A 25,898-nucleotide genomic window follows, 5' to 3' on the forward strand; every position below is an offset into this window, starting at 1 on the left:
TGATTGGTAGATGGCGGTAGACGGCGGTAGGTGGCGCCACATGCCAAAACATGATTTCAAAACATAAACATGATTTGCAGTCTGCAAAATATATTTTTTAATGCAAATATTTTGTCTGTACTGTTGTTGTTGGTGAGTTCAGTTTGTTATATGAACATTATTCATGAGTCTCTGTGACATATTAGGAGGATTTTATGGCCAGTTGCTTTAGATTTATTACATAACGCTCCTTTAAGTAAAACATTCAAAGCTATAACCTCAGAAGGCAATACTGTAATATCATGAAAATAGATATTTCATTTGTAAATTATATCTTCCTGGTTTCCCTGGAGGAATAACATCACTATCATTTATCATGTGTGGCCTTAGAGACAGAGAAAAGTGCACTATAAGGCTTTTATTGCACAACAAATCACACCGACCCTGTTTAGGTATGGATTTGTACACATTTTTAATGTACTCTATATGCATACATACAGTACATTTGTTTTATTTGGGCTTGATTATGTTTTCAAAGTACAGTGTAGTATGACAATACATACTCCTGGTGGCTCACAAGATTACAGCAAAACCACTGCATACTTTTACCATCAGTGTGAGAGGATACAATGTGTGTTAGGACAAAATGAGGTGTCTCATCCATTGTCCCAGCATTCAATTGCTCAAAAAGTCATGGTTGGTTGGTCAGTGGTTACTGCACATGTCAAACTCGAGGCCCGGGGGCCAGATGTGGCCCGCCACGTCATTTTATGTGGCCCGAGAGTGATAATTGGTCTCAAAAATCTGTGTTAAAATAGGTCTATGCTGCTTTAAGGCGTGCGTTGACCATAAACTACATTTCCCACAATGCATGGTGATCTTGTTACCCACAAAGTGACGGCACCGCCACAAGATCGGAGTGTATCATTGTATATGCGACATGCGACGAGTGAAATTGAATAAGTAATAAATACAGAAAGTTATTTGTCAATGAGTTTGACACCCCTGGGTTACTGCCTTCTTCTGGATTGAATCATCCAGAAATTAGGATTTGTGATTTATGATGTTCTTGGTGTTTTCAAGATGCTTAGTCTGTGTCTTGTTGCCATGGACGGTGATGCTGTTTTAAGGTTTTATTCATCTGCCCCTCGCCCTCCTGTTTCTCCTCAGAGCGAGTTCTTCCTCTGGACATACTGATGCTGGATCTTCTTCAGCAGTGGGGCACCAGGAGGCCTGAGGTCAGCTTCTACCTCAGACACTGTCCCCCCTGGGCACAAGGTACGGAACGAGCGCACACTAACTCTATTTACAGCGAGGGAAAGCAAAGGTTTGTTTGTTTGCGGTTCAGAGGTTTAGGTCATGGGTTTGGTCAGTAATTGGCCAGATAAGATGATTACTGTTACATAACATGGACGGAAGACAGGGGACAGGGACGAGGACGTAAAGACGTTTGGTTTTCTGTTGAAATATAAGATTGAAAGTCTGGGAATAATGAAGTGCATCAGTGATTAAGCTCATGAAATCTCTTCACTGCTGACTCGGTATTAAATGAAATGATTCTTACAGTAAAGCATGTGCACACATGCACCAACCAGGGAAAAGTCAACCTCACCACCTGCTGATGTTCTTTTTACCGCCTCATTCATCAAAAAACATCCTCATTCATTAAGGTTTCATAATTAAAGGGATAGTTGAGGTTGTATTAGTCGCTCACACACAGCGAGCATGTTTCATACAGCTGACTGTGCTCTGTGTGCTCCCTGTGCTGAGAAGTGAGCTTCAGCACAGTGAAAACATACTTTGAAAATCGCTGACTCCCTGCACCAAAGTCCATTTAAAAAAATAAACCTGGCTGGAAGTTTGTGTAGAACTCTGTGCTGCACTGTGGTATAGAAGAATAGAACATTTCGCTGACTTTGCAGACTTCCGGTTTTCAGATACCGTTGCCCTAGCCAGCGCTCTTGCGTGTTTTACGGACAAAGCGGAGCTCCGCGAGACAACAATTCCAGGAATTTAGTGTCTTGTGACATCCCAAGGAGTGCGGAGTAGCGAGTGGGCAATATATTAATGATGATATTTCTAAGTAAAAGTACTTGTTTTGATATGGAATGATCTTTATATATATATGATGTAAAATAAATCAAAAACTGATCAGAAACAAAATTAAGTAAATAATAATGTAAATCTGTAATCAAAACATGCTTATATATATCTGTGTAGTACATTTAATACTATGATAATAACACCCAAATGTCTTATAATATTACTATTAGAAAACTTTTCCTAGCAAAGTATTATTGTATGATATTGTGCCTGTGTTCTATTACCTCACTGGCAGCTGTGCCTCAGCCGCCACACATGCTGTGTTTAGAGGAAGAGGAGGTCACAGGCCATGTTTTCATTATAACATGATATTAAATGGTGGGTTGCGTTCAATCGATCGAGGGGCAGCCCCTGTGTGCTGTGATTGAAAATGACTTATTTTCATTGAACAGCTTTGAAGCTTAGGTCTGTTGTAGTTCATGTAGTCATAGCTTGTCATTTCAGCCCCTCTGGGTTAGTATGAAAAGTAAGTTTAAAAAAATAAATAAATAAAAATAAAGGCCAGCAGTTCATTTGGCCACCTGCTGCTTAGATAAAAGAGTCAGTTTCTGCTTTACTCTTTCCAGCACCAGTATGTAAACCATATGTGGCTTTGATGTGAATGACTCACTGTTTTTGGACTGGCTGGTTGTTTCCCCTCTGGCAGCGTCCAAACTGTGCTTTCAGCAAACTTTTCTGCAGCTCCTTCACCTGATGTAATAAACCTGACTCCTTATAGTGTCCTCTGAGGAGCAGAGCGACACATTAGTCCAATGCATCACCTCCTTTCAAGGCTAATTTAGCATCATCTGCCCTCTGTGGCTCGTTGAAGGTGTCATGTGGTCATGAGTTTGCAACTCCCACACAAGGACATCATGTTTGTCAGATTTATTTGCCTCTCTCCGTCTTCGAGTATGATTCCAGTCGTCAGAGCCGGCCCCAGCTACAAGCTAACTAAGTAGCTGCTTCAGTTGTGTGTGGAGGAAAAACCAAAACATTTTACCACAATAAAAAATCTCAATATCTTTAGATGTATATATGGTTGTCAATAGATTAAAAAATAAATAAATTCACAGCCATGCAGCATAGGTGTCCAAATGGAAGTCACCAGGGAGCTGCCAGCATATTACGGGCACTATCTGTGTCTGGAGCGGTTGGTTTGCCACTAACTTTTTCACTTGTTGGCAATGTTGATGAATTCATCTAAGCAATTAGTCGTCCATTTGTTTTTTCTGACAGTCAAGGCCAAGGATCTCAACTTCCAGTCATTGTTAATAAATTATGCCAAGGCTATTCAACTTAAGGCCCGGGGGCCAGAACCGGCCCTTCAAGCAATTTGGACCGGGCCCGAGTCCCATTAACCCATAAATAATGAATGTATTATTAAAAAGTCTATTTCTGGCACTTTGCAACACTTTGCGTCCCTTTTTGGCAAATACTAGTACAGCTGTAATTGTAGGCAGCCTATGTATGTAAGAGAATATTTTGCACTAAGAGAAAACTGTAGCAGTTGTACCTGAATATTATTGGTAATCTTACTTATATTTCTGCAAATAATAGCCTATTGTGGCCATTGCACCTGAATATTGTTTATATTGTTACCTATAATTTTGTAAGAGCCAATTGTGACATTTATACCCAAATGTTGGTGGTACTGTAACTGTTACCTTTTTGCACTGTACGCAAATAGTTTTGTACCTGAATGTTGGTGGTTTTGTTACTTACCTTTTTTGCACAAAACTAGCAGCCATTTCAATAAATAGGTGCAAAATATTGCATGACATTTTGCATCTATTTGTATCCGTTTACTGTACATGCAACACAAAATAGTAGTACAGGGAGTCAGTTGAATGTTAACATGGCTCCAAGCACTGTGTCGGTTATTGGATACATTTGTAACTGCTGTTGAGGAAATACTGTCAAAGTGCTCTCTTGACTGGAGGTGAAACAGTAGTGAGCTGCCTGGGATTAGCCCAGATTGGAACTGTCTGGTCTTAGTGGCATTAGAATAAATGACTGCTATTCATAGTTTACACACTGCCACAGGAGGACGGGGCTACATATAGAGATAAGAGGAAAGGAGGAACTCACCTAAAATAATCACAATTATTTGTTGCATGTGTTTAGTCAACAGCCCAGCATGTACGACGTATATAGCCCATGCAAAATCGATATTACTGTAAGGCACCACTGTGTCCTCTGTGTTTCTGTGCACTGGCGGCAGGCAATCTGCCCAGAAAATCATCTCCTTCCTTAGTAGTAGGAAGACAGTGCCAACAAGGACACAAACATAACAGCTTTCACTTTCAACATCACTATACATTGGGGAATTCTGAAGCTAGAGCCTATTGTAGATTTACTATCTGTAAAAAAAAATGATGAGAAAAGCACATTTATACACACATTATTTTATTTTTTTTCTCTCAAAATCTGTCCATCGTACCAGGTTCAACTTCAACAGGGTCTAATTTAATGTGATGTTTCGGTATCTCTACTCAGCTTTCTTGTCATTTTTTATTTATTTGCAGGAAGTCAGCAACCGTTGGATGAAAGCTGGACTTTAGGATCAACAGAGGTCGCAAACGACATGGTATGTGGACACACAATCACACAGAGAGGAGACTTGAGCTGGGCTGAGCTGCAGGGCACGACATATGTAATGCATCTCAGATTAGCTTAAAAGTGATAGTGCAGGTTTTTTTAGAAGTGTGGTTTTACTGACGTAGTCGACACTACACTTGCTATGCATGCACCCGGCTCGCATGAAACCAGCCGTTTAACAGCTTTTTCTGACTTGAAATTGAGGTTTGTAAACCACTCACTTCTCCACTCCAAAGCCCATAGAGCAGGGGTCTCAAACTCAAATGACCCGGGGGCCAATGCATATCTATTGTGGTCAAGAACAAAGAACAAAAACAGACATTTATTTTTAAATTACATAAATATACATACTGTATATGTAATTGAATGTCGTATAATACATATAATAATGGGATAATTATGACCAAATCTCAAGTCTCATTATTACTGTTTTAAAAAACATTATATTCTATCGCTGGCAGCTGTGCTTCAGTTACACACTGTGTTTAATAGACGGTAATGTTGTGAGCCATGTTTTCATTATAACATGATATTAAGTGGGGGGCCGCATGTAATCGATTGGGGGCCGCCAGTTTGTAAATCTGACCAAATATAATGTAAAATAAAGGTAACTACTCTGTAACATATTGCTAAACTTTCTGTATTTATTACTTATTCAATCTCACTTGTGGCATGATGCATATACAATGATACGCTCCGATCTAGTGGCGGTGCCGTCACTTTGCGGGTAACATGATCGCCATGCATTGTGGGAAATGTAGTTTATGATCAACGCACGCCTCAAAGCAGCATAGACCTATTTTAACACAGATATTTGAGACCAATTAATCACTCGCGGGCCACATAAAATGACGTGGTGGGCCACTTCTGGCCCCCGGGCCTTGAGTTTGACACTTGTCTTACAACCACACTTCAAAAAACCTGAACTATAACTTTAATGTCAATGCCCAGGGCCTATTGTGCAGCGTACAGATTAAGACGTTTTTGCACTTTTTGTCTGTGCTAAAGGTCTGTGACACAATCCATGTCACAGTTTATTGTATATACTGTGCAATTCATTATTAAAAATGTGCAAATATGTACACATTTGAACATGAGAAGCATTCAGACATTTATGCATCCCTTTGTTTCAAAGCTCCATATGATTGAACTATAGTTGAACCTACTCCAGATAATCTAGCAGCACACATTTCTTGGTATAATTTTAATTTGCTGGTTGTGCTCTTTAGCAGCCTTTAATGGTAAAGTGTGTCACAAAAGGACAGTTTAAGAGCCAATAAAATGGGGTCCAGTCCAGTGAAGCATGTTTATTCACTTCTGTGAATGAAAAACATTCCAAAAATATTCCTAGTACTTTGGTTATGCATGTGTGTGTGTGTTTGTGTCTCTTATTGGATTAGCCCATGTATCAGTGACAGACAGTGATGATTATACCTTTCGACCAGCAACAACCATGTGAACACACACTGGGCTTAAATTGCTGCATATGTACAGAGAAAATGGGAGTTATCCTATGACTAATTAGCGTTAGCTAACTGTTTTTTTGTTTTGCTAGCTTTTGTCGTCTTTACAACGCAATGACTCATAGGGTTAAGATAGTATGTGACCTCATGTTAGCGGCTTTTTGTTGCTAAATGCTATTTTGGACCATGTCAGCCGTTATATTTAATACTATGAGACATTCTGTTGGTGAGGCCTTGGTTAGCCAGTCACCAGCCATGTTTGTGTTTCTGTGTTGTTTGGTCTGCTAGTTAACCACTGTGTGTGTGTGTGTGTGTGTGTGTGTGTGTGTGTGTGTTGGTCAGTCAGTGAAGCTAGGATTAGCTTGGTCCCATGACATAAGCAGGCTAAGAGGATTGTCAGGTAGCCAAACAGCCTCTCCTCTCCTCCCCTTCCGTCTCGTCCTCGTCCTCTCACCTCCCTCACTTCTTTACACTTGTCTTCAAGTCTCTGCCTCCCCGTCTTGTCTTCTGTCCTCTACGTTTGGTTTAAAAGAGCAGCAACAAAGACTCAAGTAAAGGGCCACGGGGTGAGTTCTGAGAATGTTTTAGGTGTGTGTGTGTGTGTGTGTGTGTGTGTGTGTGAGCTGAAAGGGCAAAAATGTGTGTACAAAAAATGGTAAATTGTCTTTTAGTAGTGTTTTTCTAGTCTTGATGACTACTCACTTTAACTTTACACTTCAACATTTTGTCTTTTACCCATTCAGTAAAGGGACTTGGGGTTAAATATCTTGCCCTGAGACATATTGACATGCAGACGAGAAGAGCTGGCTATGAAACATAACCAATTCCAGGGGTTCAAAACGTTAGGGTTGGGGCAGCTATGTCATTACAATGGATTATTCTCTGAAAAAATGAGTTAAATAACATTAACTGTGTCAAGTCTGGCTAATTGGCAATTGTTTTTTTCTTTCTTCACTATGACTCTGTTCAGTTCATGTAAGTCAGGACAGTTTTTCTTCTTTGCCAGTGTCTCTCTGTACAAAACAGATAGCATAAGTTAGCATAAATAGCAACATTTGGAAGAACAAAATTCCACTAGAATTAAAGTGCAGGAGAAGGAAACCCAAGTGCATTCAAGAAAATACAAGTGGGGACTATCATTTTAGTGAACTGAAAAGTGTATAAATACAAACCATTTACTATATAGTATGTGTACGCAAGCCTTTATGGGACCCTAAGCTGAATTAGATGTTTACTGCTTGATAATTATTGATAAAAATGTAACGTTATAAATTGCATTCATTATATGTATATATGTATGCGTATGTATATATATGTATACATATATATAATTTTTTTTAACCTTGTGTCCTAGTATTAATTTGCACTTTTATTTTCAAAGTGAAGCACGAAGTGTGATGACGATGAACTTGAATCAAAGTTTATTGAATGTGTCCATTTGTTTGTTTGAGCAGACATAAAAAATGTGCACGAAATTATTATCCACACTATTGAAACCGCTTTCTTCGTTTATGCTCTGTACATTGTTTGAATCAGTTTACCATAGGATTTTCACTGAATCTATGGCCGCCAGTGGGGACACAATGAAAAACCTATTTTTTAGAAACCTAATAAAAGGCTCGCCTAATAAAATCTATGCCATTTTTCATTGAGAGCTAGTATGTGACATGACATGAACACCCATGAAGCACGCACTAGCAGAAGGGTTAACATCTTTTACGACTTCCTGTTTAACATTATTCTGAGCAGAATTCCCTATCATTGTTTGAAATGAAACAATGTAAAGTGGTGACAGTATTTACAGTATTTGCTGTACAGACTCGGACAAGAGATGGTGTGTGTCCGTGTCCTCTGACAAACCTTGCCTCTTGACCTCTCAACGATCACATGGCTACGGTCACACACTCATGATTCATTTTGTTGATCCAACCGTGTGTAACTCTAACCCGTGTTTGTCTGTGTGTGAGTGCTGCTAAGGGATAAATGAAGATGTCGGGTCAGGTCAGCTGTGTGTTTGTTTGCTCCTGACAGAGGATCATGCAAAGGACACATGTCAGAGATGGTGCTGTGATTAAGATGAATGTCATCACTGGAAAAGCCTCCATATGTTATGAAGTATTATAGTCTGTATCCAGGGACGTCTGCAGACATGAATTGCTTTGTGTGTCCTGGTGATGGAATATTCCCCCAAATCCATTTGTTTTTATTCCTGCTTTCTTCTTGACTTAAGTCAGGACACATGTAAGGACAGGTTGTGTTTTGGTTGGTCTGTGTTTGAAGACGTGACCTCTCACTTACAGGACGGGCCACCCTGCTGTGTGAAAGTTCTTCGCTGGGGTGGTTCTGATAACAGAGTGTTCCCCTCTCAGCCCAGCTGGGGCTGCAGGAATGTCTGTGGGCTATTATTGTAGATTAGGAGGAATATTTTCACTGGAGGCGTAGAGCAGATGGGAAGGGGATGGGTTTCATTGAGTAACCTATAATCAGAACAAGGTGTGTGTGTGCGTAAAAGAGAACATATACACTGTTGGGAAACATAATACTCATAATTTGAGAAGGCAAACTATTCCCATGTGCTTCAGATTATAGCTGAGATTTAACAGAGTACAGCCTCAACATGATATTGGCCACTTTCATAATGTTACAAAGAAAATTCCCCTTAACGTCACCAAAAAACATTTCAGTGCCTTAATCATGTATATGTTGTTTGAAATGTCACCGACATGCCCATATACAATCATGTGATATTAAAATAGCATTTTATCAGGCCTTCATTCATCAGAACAGAACAGGCATGAATTGGATGCCTAAATGCACTTTATTGATCATGTGATTTTACTTTTTAAAGGGGACATATTATGCAAATATTTAAAATCATTTTAATACTTATATTTGGGACTCTGGAGGTCCGATGAGTAGGCAAAGTGTGAAAAAAGATGACTGACTCATGTTTTTGTGGTCCGCCTCAGTCTAAGTACAGGAGATAAAACGTGATGTCGACTAACGCGCTCATTGCTACGTCACAATGAGACATTCCTGGAATTGTTTTCTCATGGAGCTCCCTAAAAAAACGCACAGAGTTCTACACAAACTTCCAGCCTCAGAGGATTAACGTGTCCAGTGGATACATTTTATATACGACGGCAATGTGCCTGCTAGAGTCGGCGAATGATGGCTTTTCCATATGCTAACTGCTATGCTAGCTGCCGGAGCCTCAGTGACACAGACATGTTCATTAGGACACCAGGGAACTAGGTTAACTTGTAGAAATAGGGTACAATATGTCTCCTTTAAGTTGTTTATCTATTATTTGAAGTAGTTTTTATGCATATTTTATCATATTTTATTTGTTTTTGTTTGTGTATGCTGTATGGTTAAGTGGTTGTGTCTTTGCTCTAACCTATATGTACACTGGGGTTAATCTCAATGAGTTTTTGTTCCTGGTTAAACAAAGGTAATAATATAGAAATAATTAAAAAAGAGTGTGAGAGTGAATGGTTGTTTGTCTGTGTCCTGTGATGGTCTGGCAACCTGCCCAGTGTGACCCCGCCTATCGCCCTATGTCAGCTGAGATTGGCACAACACCTTCCGCGACCCTCATGTGGATGGATGGATGAATGGATAATAATTTTATACAATATTCCGATTGGATTTTAGAGGTTGCTTTGCCCTCAAATCCACTTTTTGATGACTCTGCATGTACTCATGGGGGTATGCTAATTTCCATCCAGTCGAGATCTGGATGATTATTTCAATGTCCAGCCCCAGCACGATATCTACCATTCAGATATATCAAGTGCATCATCGGGGATGAGTCTGCATTTCTTTCCCCAACATCACGTTATTGGTTTAAACAGATATGGCCTCACTCCAGAAATGTTGTCATCATCTTCCTCTCCCTCAGAAACATCAGTCTCATTTCCTCTCTGTTGTACATATACTGTAGGTCAGTGTTTTTCAACCACACTAGTGTGCCGTGAGAGATCGTCAGTTGTGCCGTGGGAAATTATCCAATTTCACCTAATTGGTCTAAAAACATTTTTTGAAAACAAATAATTAATTATCTGCAAATAATATGGATATTATTATTCAAGAAACTTTGATAAGAATGACTAAATTGTTAATATAGGCTACAGAGTATCATTTTTAAAACATTTTTGTTTGGTGGTGTGCCTCGTGATTTTTTCAATGAAAAAAATTTACCTTGGCTCAAAAAAGGTTGAAAAACACTGCTGTAGGTAACAGTGGTGGCGAGGAGTCTTCCATTGTTAGCTACAGTATCATGTCATCATGCTGTTGTAGCTTCAGCGCTATTGGCTACCCTAAACACCCATCAATGTGGGTGTTTCAATTTCTTTGTCTCAGAGCAAGAGAACAACACCCCTTTCCTAACACAATATACCAGGTCCCTTTGTGTATGCAAATTAGGATGTCTGAACCGAAATACAACATCCTGCAGGATACCTCTGGGGGGATCTGCCTCAATACCTGCAATAGACAAAGGGGTGTGAAAGCACGGCCTAGAGGGGCAGACCCCTGCAACAGACAAATGGATGTCAGAGGGGTGTCCCTTAGGTATAAAAGTTTATCTCTCGCCATGTTCTGGGTCTTCATCTTTGACCACTCGTGTGTTGATTTCCACAACAATACATAAATATGTGGACTCTTATAATGCTAGGAGACGCATGTCATGACGACTTTAATGATTGATCGCTAGCAGTGACCTTCCACTGTGCACTTTTGTGTTGGATAATGGACTTTAGATAGATGGTGCTTTTTTTATTCCTCTAAAGGCACAGCAATGTGAATAAGTGTCAGGAATTCTGATGCACCCTTGCGATTCACATAAAGTTTGTCACGATTAAGCGAATACATTATAAAGCTCTGCAAAAGTGAATATGAATCACGAATGAATAATGAATAAAAAAAGGACGAGAAAAGAAATACCAGTAGAATGCCAAATACCAAGAGAGGGGAGCTTGTTTCGTTCAGGCGCTTAAACTTTACCACATCACTGCCTCAGGACAGACAGTTTGAAGATTTTGGTGAAGGTCAAAACACAGAGCTGGTGTTGTGATTCAGAGGAATACAGTTATATGTTTACCAGTCATAGGCTGTACTTCTTCTCCATGAAGTCGTGGCAGAGCAGTGTAATAAGAGTGCAGGCTGAAAATGCTGATTCACCTGATTATAGCCTAAAAAACCGTCTGCCAGTGAAAACCAAGCCTTGAAATATTGTCGCTCTACGTGTCACAAGGAGACAAGAATCATGTCTAATCTTTCCAGTCAAATAAAAGCAGGTCATATATGCTGAATCTGGCCTATAGGCAACAATGAGCTCCTGCAAGAGCTCCTCCAAACAGATGACAGTGTTCATCTCAGCTTAATAGTTGGTTTAAATGGTCCAGACTTTTAGCTGTTTGACAGTGCATTTGTGACTAAAAAATAACAGAAATACACGTCTTAAATGTCAATGGAAAACAAGTCAATTGACCTTTTAAGGAGGTTTGTCACTCTGGAAGAAAAAACACTTATACTGTAGTTTGCATGATTTAAAAGAGTTATAAACTTCCACGACAGTCTTATACTTCATCTACATCATAACGCTGTGTGAGCATAATCAGATACATTTTCCCTCTCTCAAGAGCTGCTAACTTTCCCATAAATCATTTATAATAATATAATCATTGTATATAAGAATGAATACAAATGTTTGTTTGTTTTGTCGAAGGACCCTTTTGGAACCAATGCATTCCCTAGCCCCCTTACCCTAACCTTAACCATCACAACTTACCCTAACCCTGAACTCAATTCTAACCAAAACTCTAAAACGAGATTTTAGAGGTTTTACAGTACGTTTCTTTGGACCTCGCTAAATATAAATACAAATACCCAGACCTGAAAACAAATCAGTCTGCTTTCATCATTACTTGTGTTAGTTGTTAGTCAGCCACTGTGCGTGTGTGGGTGTGTGTGTGTGTGTGTGTGTGTGTTGCAGAGCGCAAGCGGAGGAAAATATGACGCAGCAGAACTCAGCTGTTACTTCAGCATGCATTCGTGTCCACACACACACACACACACACACACACACACACGTTATGTCCTGCCGTTCGTCTGTCTTCATCACCGTCGTCATTTAAAACATCAGATGCTGACAGGAGACGTGTTGACTGAGAGCTGCTCACAGTCGTGCCCCATCAGACCATGGTGCAGTGATTTCCCCTTTGAGAGAAAGTGGGAGAAGGAGGTGGAGGGGTGTGGGGGGGGGGGATTCTGACAGGGACGTCGCTGCAGCAAAGAGCTGCAGAGGAATGACTGAAGGGACTGAAAGAGAGATGAAAGGGTGATGTTGTGCGGGGAGAATAAGTGAAGAAAGTGTTTAAGAAAAGAATGGAGGGAAAACGCACAAAAATTCAGAATTGAGGACGTGGAAAGATGGAGCTAATGTTCTGCGTGTTCGCCTGGTTGTAGTAATTGAATGCTGTGTCACATGCAGAGGGCTTTCCACTCTGTTCACACGTCATATGTGAACACACCAATAACAGAGAGTTGGTACAGGGACGGAGGGAGGGAGGGAGCGTGAGATGAACAACAGAGAGAGAGAGAGAGAGGGGGCGCAAAGGGGGAGAGTGTGTCATGAATCACAGCACATCAGCAGGAGAACGAGAGGGAAAGTTGTGATAAGGATCGCTCTCGTTTCCACCTCTCTTCCAGGCTTTTCCCCTCCTTCAAGCCCAGCGTTTCTTTTTCTGGCTGAAAGCGTTTTTCACTCTCTCTGTGTGTGTGTCTGTGAGCAGCGTTTCCTGTGAGGATGGAGTGGAATGAGGTGGATTTGGTGCAGGAATTTACTATTGAAGGACAATGCAGCAAAATTAAAGTGCGCTCCTGCAGGATCACATGGGACAGCCTGCAGGTAAATACAGCCCTGTGGGAAACTGATGAGGAGCTGCATGTTATAATGTCAGGGCAGCGACAGTCTGCAGGAGACACAGCGCGAGCGGCAGAATGCATGACAGGTGAACTGCGAACTTTTCTGTAGCTGCGGGAAACGTGTAATACTTGACGCCACAGTCAGTGACTGACAAACAGTCTTTAGTCCAACAAGATGTTGTACAACACAGTGTTTTTATTCTAGTTTGATGACCAAGCTTTTTCCAGCTGATTTTAAAAACGCTGTATAGTAAGCTCCAACAATTTATGATCTGCTACTAATTAGAGTGAAAGGCAGACTCGCCTTTTTAAATACAGTTTGACATGACAAGGACAACACCTTCTCGTTTCATCATAGTTGGCACCAGAATCATATTTGCCAGTAGACACGTATTATTCTGTATACTACTAAGAACATTACTACCAAAAGCAACTTCAATCATAAAAATCATAGATAAAAATACAACTTTAGATGCTGACACTCACGAGCAAACTTCGCAGAAGTACAAATATATATAAATACATGGAGAACAGAGAGTTTATCCCAAAAATTCTTAAAACCCTTTAAGGTACTACTCAACCATTTGGTTGACCACACTTTAAGTCACTATATCTCATTGAAAAAGCTGAACTCACTTACACTAAATGAATGTGACTTGTTCTGAATGTTGTACTTTATGAATTACGCAAGCCAGGTTTATGATGAACAGACGTCTCAACCGTTTGGTCGAGGCCTGTATCTAAAATACTGTAGGGGCTAATTAAAATATATATATATAGAGAGAGAGAGATAAATATTTTTTCCTTTGCTTTTTTCGACAGGTTGGCATCGGTTTTGCTTGTCATTTCCTCCTCCTTGCAACAGTTTCCTCTGCTTCTTTTTTTTCGCCAGCTCTGCCACGATGAACGTCTAAAATAGCCGGTACCTGGCTCACAATGACACCAAAGCTGTTAAATTAGGTTCAAAATCCTGCAAAGTTCCGCTCCAAAAAACCCTAAAACGTGCACTGATGTAGTAAAAACTGTAAACGCTGTCAAAATACCGAACTAACCCAGTTTAAACTTTCTGCAATGTTGCTATATTGACTATGTAGAGACAGCATGGGTCTTGTCATTTTCGACCATGATATTCCTCTGACTCACAATTTAGCCAAGTTTATAAACCACTTTTCTGGATGTAATTGCATGTTTGATATAGAATTTGCTTGGGTTTTCTCAAAGCTGTAGGTTGAGATACTTCATGTGGAAGACCATCTATCCATTCGTTGTCTACCACTTGCACATGAGGGTTGTGGGGCTGCTGGTTCCAATCCCAGCTGACAGAAGGCGAAAGGCGTGTCAGCAAATATAGGCATTATTATTATTATTACAGTGCTTTTACCAGGAGTTGGAGCTTTGCTTGAATTATCCACATAGATATATTATGGATTATTTTGGCACTGCCTGGTCTCTGTAAGTTGACACTGGTCCAGAGTGCATTAGCATAATACACATCAAAGTGAGCATCTGCAGAATCCCATTCATCAGCAGTTAGTTAATGATAGGAGGCACCACTGACTGGAAAACCAGTCTAATGTGCACAATGTCATCATCTAAAACATGATGTATTGGAAGACTGTGTGTTTGCATAATGACAGTGGGAATTTCCACAGTTCAACCACAAGGCGCTGATTCTCGCCGTCTATAGCGCAGTGTGGTTATCAGAGTCATTAATCACAGATGCTAATATCAAGCATATGCTGCTCATGCTGCCAAAGATAGAGCTGAGCCATTAAGTGGCCGATGTGTTTAATTAGTTTTACTGTTTTCATATCTAAGCATTGCCAGAAAACCCAAGACTCTGTTCCTTTTTTGTTTTCTCTCTCAGCTTCTCCCTGAGTCATGGAACCAAAGTCTCCAATGAGATGTGTGCAGATATATTTAACAAACCTCTGTCCTAGTATTTATCAGCATATTTCCAGTCAGGTCACCCAGAAAGAAATGTTGCTGTTTTAGTTTTCTGCAAATGTTGCATTTGTACATTCTGTACAAGAAAAAGATGTGAATGGAAAAAAAAAAGTGCCATGTGGGTTTTAGAAAAGAGAAGTATTTAACTGAAATAACTTCTCACCACAGGTGATGGGCGGGTAGCAGACCACAGTATGAGTTTACGAGATGTCAATGCTATGAGGAAAACTGATATTTTCTTAGTTCTAATCAGCTGCTTTTTGAGCTTGTGAAGTGCCTTTACCCTTACAGCACAGAGCATTGTGGGTGCTTTTGTCCATGACTATGTTTAAGCATGCAGTTCAATACATACAGTGGTTATAAGAATGTGCAATATAGAGTTTCTTATATCTTATATGTAATTTCTTTCATTTTCACCAACTATATAAACACACCTGAGCAAAAAAAACTCATAATAAAGGTACATGATGTAACAAATCTAACCCAACTGGCCATAAAATCCTCCTAATATGTCACAGAGACGCAGAAATAATGTTCATATAACAAACTGAACTCACCAACAACAACAGTACAGACAAAATATTTGCATTAAAAAATATATTTTGCAGACTGCAAATCATGTTTATGTTTTGAAATCATGTTTTGCCACCTACCGCCGTCTACCAATCATTGCAGTCCGTAGAGTCTCAGCTGCCGAGCAACCACAGGTTGCCAGTTATGTCAGAAAACGAAACCTAAAAGACCTCGTTATTTTGAATTTGAATGTAGTAACCGTTTTTTGGCCACATTCTTACATATGGCACCTTTAAGGCAAATATTTAATTTGGTAGACGGGGGTAGGTGGCGCCACATGCCAAAACATGATTTCAAAACATAAACATGATTTTCAGTCTGCAAAATATTTTTTTTAATCCAAATATTTTGGCTGCACCGTTGTTGGTGAGTTCAGTTTGTTATATGAACATTATTCCTGAGTCTCTGTGACATATTAGGAGCATTTTATGGCCAGTTGCTTTAGATTTATTACATAATGCACCTTTAAATGCGTCAGTGAAAAAATTCTGAATATTCCCTGGAAGCAGATTGTTTTTTTGCTTTAAATATGTTCATTGTGTTCTGTAATTCTATGAGATGTTTTAGTTAAACTATCTATCTATGTAACCAGCCTTATAAATAATACTTAGTGCTTTTTTTTGCAAAATGAGTAGTGGGTGTATTTGTAGTATTAAACATTTAATAATGCAGAGTGATATTTGGTCCAGTCCTGTTTTGCCTTGTTCAATACTGCTATGCTTCTTGATAGCGTTTCTATATGTTTAATATGTGGTTTCCAGCTGATTCAGTCATCTATCACCCCCTGTAATGCTGTAACAAATTACATCAGCACAGGTTTAGGAAATAGCTCGATAGTTTTTCCCCAACAACAACATATAGCATTGTCCGGGTCTCACTGTATACAGGAAATGAATGCAACAAAGCAGATGCTTGTGTGTGTGTTTTTGTGTGTGTGTGTCCATGAGTGAGCATATACAATAGCAGGATGTGGCCGGGCTAAAGCTTTCCGCTGTTGTCTGCTAAAGGCATTCCTCTCCCCGACAACCCCACCCACAACACTCATCCCACCAAACACACACGCAGTGATCGACACATTTCAGAACATTCAGCACAGTCATAACAACAATGCTCGTTCTTTACAAGGTGTTCCAGTGTGTCCGCACAACTCTGATAACACGGCACGGGACAAACAATCAGTGTTTCTTCCTGGCGATGTCAATGTCACAACTCTGTAACAGAACAGATCGGATTTTTCCCCCACAAGTTACCAATACTATAATTCTGTCACTCTGTCAAGGCCACCAGCTTCCAGTCTAATAACATTTCTGTAGGTGCTCCATGACCTAACGTGTGAGATGATGTGTGAGCAGCTGTGTGGCAGAAATCCCACGCTCTGTTTTGTGTCATGGAAAGTCACAGGGAGAAGCGTATAGGCCTTTTTTTTTTCTGTGGATAGACATGTGTAACAATGGATGCAACCTCTCTTGTCTCTCTATAGGTTCCCCGTGTGGAGCTGACCCTCTCCGAGCTCCAGGAAATGGCCACGAGACAACAACAACAAATCGAGACTCAGCAACAGATGTTGGTCGCCAAGGTAAATTAAATTGGATTAAGCGTCGGTAACCGTGAGGTTATTTATGTTGGCGTCTGCCGGAAAAGGTCGGACGTAGGGGCCAAGGCCTCAAATGTGTGCGTGTGTGTTCCTTGGAAAAAGAAGAACATGTAATCCAGGTCAGGTCTGGAGGATTGGCAGGCACATGACCTTTGAATTAAGAGGAAATGAGGTAAGTAGAGGAAAACACATTTGGAAGCAGAATTCACCTCCAGGAAGGAGTTGACAAGCCAGAAAGAAAGACCAGACCCTTAGGGTTTCCCCCATTTCAATACAGAGATGGGCTATTCCGACAAAGCTTTGAACTGTTGCTGCTGTACGCACATGTTAGGCCGTGTTTAAAAAGCAGCGGTTTCCCTGCTAAAATGGCGTGTAATCATCGTTTCCTTCCTTTGTAATGGAATATTCTCATCCCTCTGCGTGGAAAAAGTCTCTGCAGTCATGTGGACACAATTTCCGTTGCCTTATCCTGGGATACAACTCGAGGATTTCCATGAAAAAAAACACAGGTTCAGAACATTGCATCGACGTTTACTCCTGTGGCTCTGTAATGAAAACAAGCTACTGTTATGTAATATGTGTTTAGTGTGTGTGTGTGTGTGGTTCAGAGAGACACAGTTCAGTTGTACTCTTTGTGCTGGCATGATAGAGAAGTGTGAACTGCCTCAGTCAGCATGACAAAAAACGCAGGTCCTGCTTCTCTCGCCTTCTCGCTCCCCCTCTCTCTGCAGGATATGTTTTGTAATGACATGATTTTCAGAATTTTGCCTCTGTGCTCCTCCACAGTGGTTGAAAAGCTCTTCTTTTTTTTTTTTTTCTTTCAACTGCACCCTGAAACTGTCTCACCTTTATTTTGGTCTTGTGAATTCACACATATGCTTTGACAAGACATTAACACGTTTATAGTTGCAAATTCTCAATCAAGAAACCACATTTCCTGGTTCTCAAGATAGACATTGGAGCTGTATATTTCAACAATTGCCCCTGTACAAAACAAAAAAGCAGCTAAGACTGTTGATATTTGCAGGATGTATAATGTCTTTACTTGATTTGCCTCCTTTGTTTAGCCCAATTGATTTTATCACTGAAAAAACTCCACAGTGGATAAAAAGGCTTTAAGGCTGCAGTGGACAGCGTCACTGGAAAAGTAGATGGTTTGGTGAGTTTTATCCATCAGATAATAACAAAAATACTCACATTTTTGGGATCATAGCTCTCTGTTCTGAGCTCCTCTCATCAGATTAGCGATGATAGATACTCATTATTCACCATTCACCACATTCTCTGAAACGCTAGAGGTCAAGAGATAGAGGCCGATAGAATAACAATAGTTTGAAGCATTGCTGATTAATGGACTGATGAAAACCCTCCTCCCCACTACCAAAGGAGAAAAAAAATCTGTATAAATTAAAGGTGCAATATGTAAGAATGTGGCCAAAAACGGTTACTACATTCAAATTCAGGAGGTCTTTTAGGTTTCGTTTTCTGACCTAACTGGCAACCCGTGGTTGCTCGGCAGCTGAGTCTCTACTGACTGCAATGATTGGTAGACGGCGGTAGGTGGCACCACATGCCAATACATGATTTCAAAACATAAACATGATTTGCAGTCTGCAAAATATTTTTTGAATGCAAATATTTTGGCTGTACTGTTGTTGTTGGTGAGTTCAGTTTGTTATATGAACATTATTCCTGAGTCTCTGTGACATATTAGGAGGATTTTATGGCCAGTTGCTTTAGATTTATTACATAATGCACCTTTAATTATGTGTCCCAGTGTCCTAATGTTGTAAAATTTTACATGGTTCCTTGAATGCAACAGCTAGAGGCATTTGGTGAGTGGACTGTCTGTGCGTGTTTGCAGAAATCACACAATTTACAAGGTTCACTGAATGTATCTTTAAGCTCAACACCCTGTGGACTCTGCATGACTCAAACCAGTTCTCATGCACTGTATATTTCATGGATCTAGAGATCTACATAATTGTGCGTAATGGAGTCTTTAAACTGTTGTATTTTTGTACCAATCATAAGGTGAATTGTGTATACTCACACCAAAAGTGGGCCTAAAATGAGCAATATGCAGCCATTGTTCCATAAATTGGCAATGATCTGTGTCTCCACGTTAGACCTGTATACAGATTAGGTTTAGTGGAACAGCCAGTTAGAGGGTTCTCTTTTTATCTGAACTGTAATGTGATTGGTCAATGTCTTCATAAGTCACACAGACTAATATTATAATTAAAATGGGGGTTAATGTCATTTGCAATCAATAACTGTCTAAAGTCTAAAGCCTTTACTGCAGTTGCCTTCATGTGCTTCTCGTTTGAGTGGTTTTGTCTGACTTGGTCTTTGAAAAATATTCAGTTTTGTTTATCTGTGAATGTTCTCAATCTCAAACAATGCAGGCCTTTCACCTTCTGACTTGTCAGTTTCACCTGAGTCAAGGTGTCAAAGAGGGGCATCAGGGTCACCTGGGAGACAAAGTGAATGCCAATGTAGCTGGAAACGAAAGAGAGCTTCATACATCATGTCCTTGCTTTTTTTCCCTGCAGGAGCAGAGACTGAGATATCTTCACCAGGGAGGCAGAACTAACCAGGGACAGACCCAGGTGGGATCCATGTGTCCGTCTATCAATACATCGCTCACATCCTCGTTTGAACTTCAAATTTATAATAAGAAAAATGTGGTTTTCTCCTGTCTGGTTTAGTCTGAAGCTGAGAAGCTGCAGCGGCTGAAGGAGCGAGTCGAGACTCAGGAAGCAAAGCTGAAGAAGATCCGAGCCATGAGAGGACAAGTGGACTACAGTAAACTGATCAACGGCAACCTCTGTAAGCCCAAACCGACCCTACTTAAACAAAATGTCTTATTTACCATTCAATTGTCCTGATATACCTTAAAATATATTCAGCTTAAAGTCATAATTCAGGTTTTCTGAGGTGTGGTGGTTATGTGAGGCACTGACACATTAGTCAAGGCAGCCTGAGCTGCATGCACCCCCTGCTGGCCCCCTGTGTCACCAGCTGGAGACATGGATGCTCACGTTCAGTGAAAACATGGCTGCCAGCAGGAACAGATTTTAGCCACATAGGCTAATTGCTCTCTTAAACATATACAGCTGCTTACGTTCATGACATCTTATGAATATGTTTGCCATTTCTGCCATCTCCATTTCTGACTGGAAACTGAAATTGAAAGAGGCAGAAGTGAACCAGCAACTCCTGTGGGCCATGATGCAAAATCTTAGATTTTGTGGATTTTTCCTGTCAGAAAAGGCAGTCTAATGGTGAGACTGTAGCCTTTTGTTCTCGATGGAGAGGGCACGCACAGCTCAGTCAGTGCCAACTATGTGTCAGTACCTCATGCATAAATAAACCTGAATTATACCTTAAATGGAACTTTGTCCTGTTGTTTTGTGATTTCCAGCTGCAGAGATTGACCATGTTAGCAACCTGTTCCAGGAGAAGCAGGCGGAGCTGCAGTCTGCAGTGTTTAGAGTCGACCAGGTAAAGTTCAGGATTGTTAAAGAGTCGGAGCCTATTTTACACGTTCAACATCAAACACAAGTTTGCGGTTTGCTCTTTTACTAGTTGACTCAACAGTTGGAGGATTTGAGGAGAGGACACCTCCATTCTGTTCCTCCAGCTCATGGGGCACCCTCCTCTGGCCAGAGAGGATCCCCTCTGTCTGGCCCTGCAGCTCTGGAGCTGAGGAAACTCTACCAGGAGCTGCAGGTAAAGTTAATTCAAATGTTAGGGTTTTCAGGATTATACTGAGTCTGTCATGCGAGTAAGCATGTGTCTGCGTTTCAGGCTCGTAACCGCCATAACCTGGAGCAGAGCAGCAAGTTGGCCCAGAACAAGGAGCTGCTGAACAAGAGGAATGGCCAGGTGACGGTGATGGATCAGCGTATCGGTGAACTGAGAGAACGACTGCACAAGAAGCGAGCAGAAGTACGAAACGTATCTTCTCGCCGTGGATTTTTTTTTTTAGCTGTGGTTAACCAGGAAGTGGAGATGTGTTAAAACTCTCGTTCTCCTCTCATTCTTCCTCTAGTTGAACCATATGAACGGAGGTGGCCCCTCCTCCCCTCAAACCTCCTCCCGCCCTAGTGGTGGAGTTCTGGGTCGAGTGGCAGCCGTCTGCCCTTACATCCAGGTTCCAGCTGAGGAGAGACAAGAGTCAATGTACCCACTGCCGACTGACCCACCACCCAAACCTACCCCACTCAGCCACACTCGCTCCCTCTCAGGTTGGTCCACACATTTAAGGGGTTCTCAGTCATCCAAGTCCTTGTATCCTCAGGTTTAGAAAAATACAACATACTGTAACCCCTTTTCCAGGCTTCTTGATTAAGCAAATCCAGAATTATTTGCAGTCTTCTACTTGACAAGCTCTAACTTTTTCTTCTTTTTCCTCTTCCCGTCTGTTGGCTCCCTGTTTTCCTTCCCACTTATGTTGTTCTTGATGTCATCTTCAACAACATCTATAATTCTGTGACTTTTTTTTGTCACTTCATGTTGTGGTGGTGGTGGTGATTGCTGTTTTGACTGTTGCCATAACTATCATTATGATGTCATGTTGATGACGTTGCTGTTGGTTGGTTGTGGCTGTGGCTGTGGTGGTGGTGATGGTGGTGGGTGTGACCCTGCAGAAGAAGGCAGGAGTGGCGTCAGTAACCCACCCAGCGCATGGAAAGTGTCAGATTTAGACATCACTCTGTCAGAGTCCACACAGACGTGGGAGAGACGTCTGTCTCATCAGGGGGACGACAGTAACAGTGAGTCCCTAGAAACCAACTAATGCAGGGATCTCAAAGCATCTGAGCGTCTAGTCTGGCCAAGTGTAAAAAAGAATCCATGATTGAATGAGAAAAGGCAACAGTTTAGTAGAGGCGGCAATATGAGCTTGAATTATATCATGACATCATTCTGTCATGATGTCACAGCACTGATACTTGTGACATTTCACGGAAATAAAAGTGTTTTGTTTTATGTAAAGATCCCATTTTATGCAAAATCAACCTTTTAATCATTTAAATCCTTATATTTGGGACTCTGGAGGTCCTATCAGTCGGCAAAGTGTGAAAAAAGACGACTCGCTCATGTTTTTGTGGTCCTCCTCAGTCTAAGTACAGGAGATAAAACATGCGATGTTGACTTCCGCACTCACTGGGACGTCACAATTCGCTAAATTCCTGGAATTGTTGTTTCGCGGCGCTCCTCTTTGTCTGTAAAACACGCGAGAGTGCTGGTGAGGGCAACGAAAACCAGAAGTCTGTGAAAAGTTCTATTCTTGGCTCCACAGTGCAGCACAGAGTTCTACACAAACTTCCAGCCTCAGAGGATTTATCTGTCCAGTGGATACATGTTATATATGACAGCAATGTGCCTGCTAGAGCCTGCAAATGATCACTTTTCCAAATGTTAACTGCTGTTAGCTCCCAGTAGCCTCTGTGGCTGATGTCATTTTGTTTTACTTTTTTTTAAGGTGGACCTTAAGAGATACTACTAAAGCGAGTGTTCTGAACAGGGCTGTTTTGGCAGGGTGATTGAACTGCTGTGGTGCTTCATCCTTATGGTATTTTGACCAAAGCATGTCACAGACATGTTCATCAGGACACCAGGGAACTAGGTTAAGTTAATAGGAAATAGGAATATAATATGGGACCTTTAATGTAAAATGTGTCTGCGAATAAAACATACGTACAGAAATAACTCATTATAAATTGAGTGGCGGGCCACATGGGGGCACTGGGGATACTGGTGTATACGGGGAGCAGACTCTATCCTCTGCAGCTGTTTCCTTCGTTTCAGGAAATAGTAGTGAGCAAAAGTAAGGACAGTGATTTCTGTTGTGTGACTGATAACAAGGTGCAACTAGGGCTGGAAATAAGTGTTGACAGAGCTTCTCGTTCACAGCCGATAGTCAAGTTGTGGCTGATAAGAGCCAATCTGAGAACAAATGCGGGAAACTGTGTCATCAAAAACGGAGTCAACAGTGTCTTCAAACTTCTCAGTTTCTTTGGACACTATGGCTGAAAGATTGGGTTTAATTTCAGGTGCCATATGTAAGAATGTGGCCAAAAACGGTTACTACATTCAAATTCAAAATACTGAGGTCTTTTAGGTTTCTTTTTCTGATGTAACTGGCAACCCTTGGTTGCTCGGCAGCTGAGACTCTACTGACTGCAATGATTGGTAGACGGTGGTAGGTGGCGCCACATGCCAAAACATGATTTCAAAACATAAACATGATTTGCAGTCTGCAAAATATATTTTTTAATGCAAATATTTTGGCTGTACTGTTGTTGTTGGTGAGTTCAGTTTGTTATATGAACATTATTCCTGAGTCTCTGTGACATATTAGGAGGATTTTATGGCCAGTTGTTTTAGGTTTATTACATAATGCACCTTTAATGCACCCATCATCTTATACTGCTGTACCCTCCACATGAGGGTCGCGGGTGACGCTGGCGATAAGCGAGGTACACCCTGGACAGATCACCAGTCCATCCCAGGGTTACATATAGAGAGAAACACATGACTTACCATCAAAACATCATCTCATGCAAGGATGAGAGTTTCTAACATTTACTTATTGTAGTTTTTTTTTTGATTGGAAAAGTACTTAGAGCAATCTGGGATCTGAAAGATAGAAGGATTGAATTGCAGCTTTTGCATTTTGCTAACTTTGTCAATTCAAATTGCGTTTTGAAAGCCCTCAGCAGAATGAATCCGTTTTTTCAACAAAATTGGAGTAATGTGAATGTAGCCCTTGAGTAGCAGCACCACCCGCCTTTCTCACACACTCACACACACAAACACATCAAGCCCGTCTGCAGCAAATTCCTACGTCATTTCACCACAAGGTGATTTTGAATTAATCCAAATGAAGCATGGTTGTGGAGCGTGCAACTCTATAGGGAAGCAGATGGTTAGAAGAGAGAACATAATTGAGTCTGCTGCAGAAAATGAGGGTCATGATATGTGTCTGAGGACACAAACATGACATCTGATATACCAGCAGCTGCTCAGGGTTAGGTCTACCAGCCAATAGAAAAATAAGCAGTGCAAACCACAGTGTGTGGACTAAGTTTCACGTCTGATTATTCTTTCAAATCTTTTCCGTCTGGTATCAGAATTTTAAAAACAGTGAAGACTTTTATGGTTTTCAGCCCCTACTGCAAAATCAGAATAATAAAACATTCTGCCCTACAGGTAATAACATCCATCATAGGTTTAATTGAGTTGGCAGTGATTTCCCTGACTGTCACATTCACATTGTTAGGCAATGTCTAAATTTAAGGCACGTGGTCACCTGGACCACAGTGGATAATGGTTGTGTCACTGATGAGCTGCGTCTCACACACCTGATGTCTGCTGCAAATCTGATGCCATGTTTTACATCAGGTTTCCCTTTAGAGTTACATAATTTTTTAATAATCAGATGAACACGTCTACATTTCTCGTTTAGTTGCGCTTGTGTGTGTGTGTGTCAGTGGACGTGAACCAGCAATGCTAGAAATACCATAGCGTCAGAGCATAAGTCACAGCTCTATTTATGATCCCTGCTTATATAATGTGGAAAAAAGAACGTTGTTGTAAATCATGTCAACAGTTTACTGTGTAGTCAGTCACAGCAGTGAAAGAAAGGAAGTCTATGTGTGTATGTGTGTGTGTGTGTGATGACAAGAGTATTATACAACACCTATTGTTGTGGTTAGAGAGATTAAAGCTGTCAAATGTTAATAGAGATGTATATGTATATGTATATGTATGTATATATATGTGTATGTATGTATATATATATGTGTGTGTGTATATATATATATATATACATATACAGATATATTTTATTTATTTTTTTCCAACTGGCAGGACAAGTCGTGCAGAAAACTTATATATGATAATGAATTATGAGAACGAGCAACTGATCAAGCACAACAATTCAAAGCTGTATCATCTCTGCCAGCTGACATCGGGCGAAAGTTTCACGATCACACGAAGAACGATTGCAAATATCTGCTTTGTGGTCAGTTTAAGACGTTAGATACAGTAAAAGGCTTGGATCGTGTGACGTTTGAAGCTGAACCTGAACTAATCTTGGTCTGTTGCAGCAGGACGTAGTGTCATAGTGTCACTGCTGCACTTTATATTCCCACTCTACTCTCTACATCTAATCTGGCCACTTTCTCCAGAGCTGACTGTTTGTTTCCTGTCATGACTGTTATCTTCCTGAGGTCAGCAGGTCACTTAATGTACTGGCTACAGCATGACAAGCAGTTAATCCCGATTATTCTGGTGTGTGTGCCAGAACTGTGACATGGTTGTACCATTGACAGCATGGCAAACTCATTCCAGTTTTTGACTTGATAAGCAGTTTCATTCTCTCTCTCTGATCACATGATGCCTAAAAATCCATACTTGTTGTACCTTTAACTCCATCACAGTTTTCATCTGTTGTCAACATCTGTCGTGTTTCCTTTCTGTTTGTGTCTGTCTTCGTCTCTTCCTCTCCTTGAATGCCTTTCCTGTTGTAAACCTTGTCCCTTTCTCAACATCCCTCCCCTCTCTCTCTCTCTCCATTTAGCCAATGAAGCATCATGGTCTGATTGGAGGACCAACAGTCCAGAACAGGTACTGTTTCTACACTAGTCACTAGTAATCGGTAGTGGAGGAAGTACTCAAACAATTTACTTAAATTAATAGAAAAACGCATATAAAAA

At 40.7% G+C, this 25,898-nt stretch overlaps 1 protein-coding gene across 3 annotated transcripts in view; it reads left to right on the forward strand.

Annotated features, from left to right (window-relative positions):
* The window catches only part of LOC310942166 (apoptosis-stimulating of p53 protein 1-like), a 49,391-nt gene that overhangs the window by 14,119 nt on the left and 9,374 nt on the right, over positions 1-25,898 (forward strand). For 2 of the 3 annotated variants that reach the window (XM_083907486.1, XM_083907485.1), the window contains exons 3-12: positions 1,150-1,257; positions 4,590-4,651; positions 17,056-17,151; positions 19,725-19,781; positions 19,881-20,001; positions 20,597-20,676; positions 20,761-20,904; positions 20,983-21,123; positions 21,227-21,422; positions 25,763-25,809. In XM_083907486.1, coding sequence (XP_083763612.1) covers positions 1,150-1,257; positions 4,590-4,651; positions 17,056-17,151; positions 19,725-19,781; positions 19,881-20,001; positions 20,597-20,676; positions 20,761-20,904; positions 20,983-21,123; positions 21,227-21,422; positions 25,763-25,809 — 1,052 coding nt within the window. Of the gene's footprint in view, positions 1-1,149; positions 1,258-4,589; positions 4,652-6,614; positions 6,692-17,055; positions 17,152-19,724; positions 19,782-19,880; positions 20,002-20,596; positions 20,677-20,760; positions 20,905-20,982; positions 21,124-21,226; positions 21,423-25,762; positions 25,810-25,898 lie in introns of those variants that run through there. The other variant, XM_083907487.1, reaches the window with a different exon arrangement.

Source organism: Microchirus variegatus (genome assembly GCF_963457635.1).
Source record: "Microchirus variegatus genome assembly, chromosome: 21".
Lineage (NCBI taxonomy): Eukaryota > Metazoa > Chordata > Actinopteri > Pleuronectiformes > Soleidae > Microchirus > Microchirus variegatus.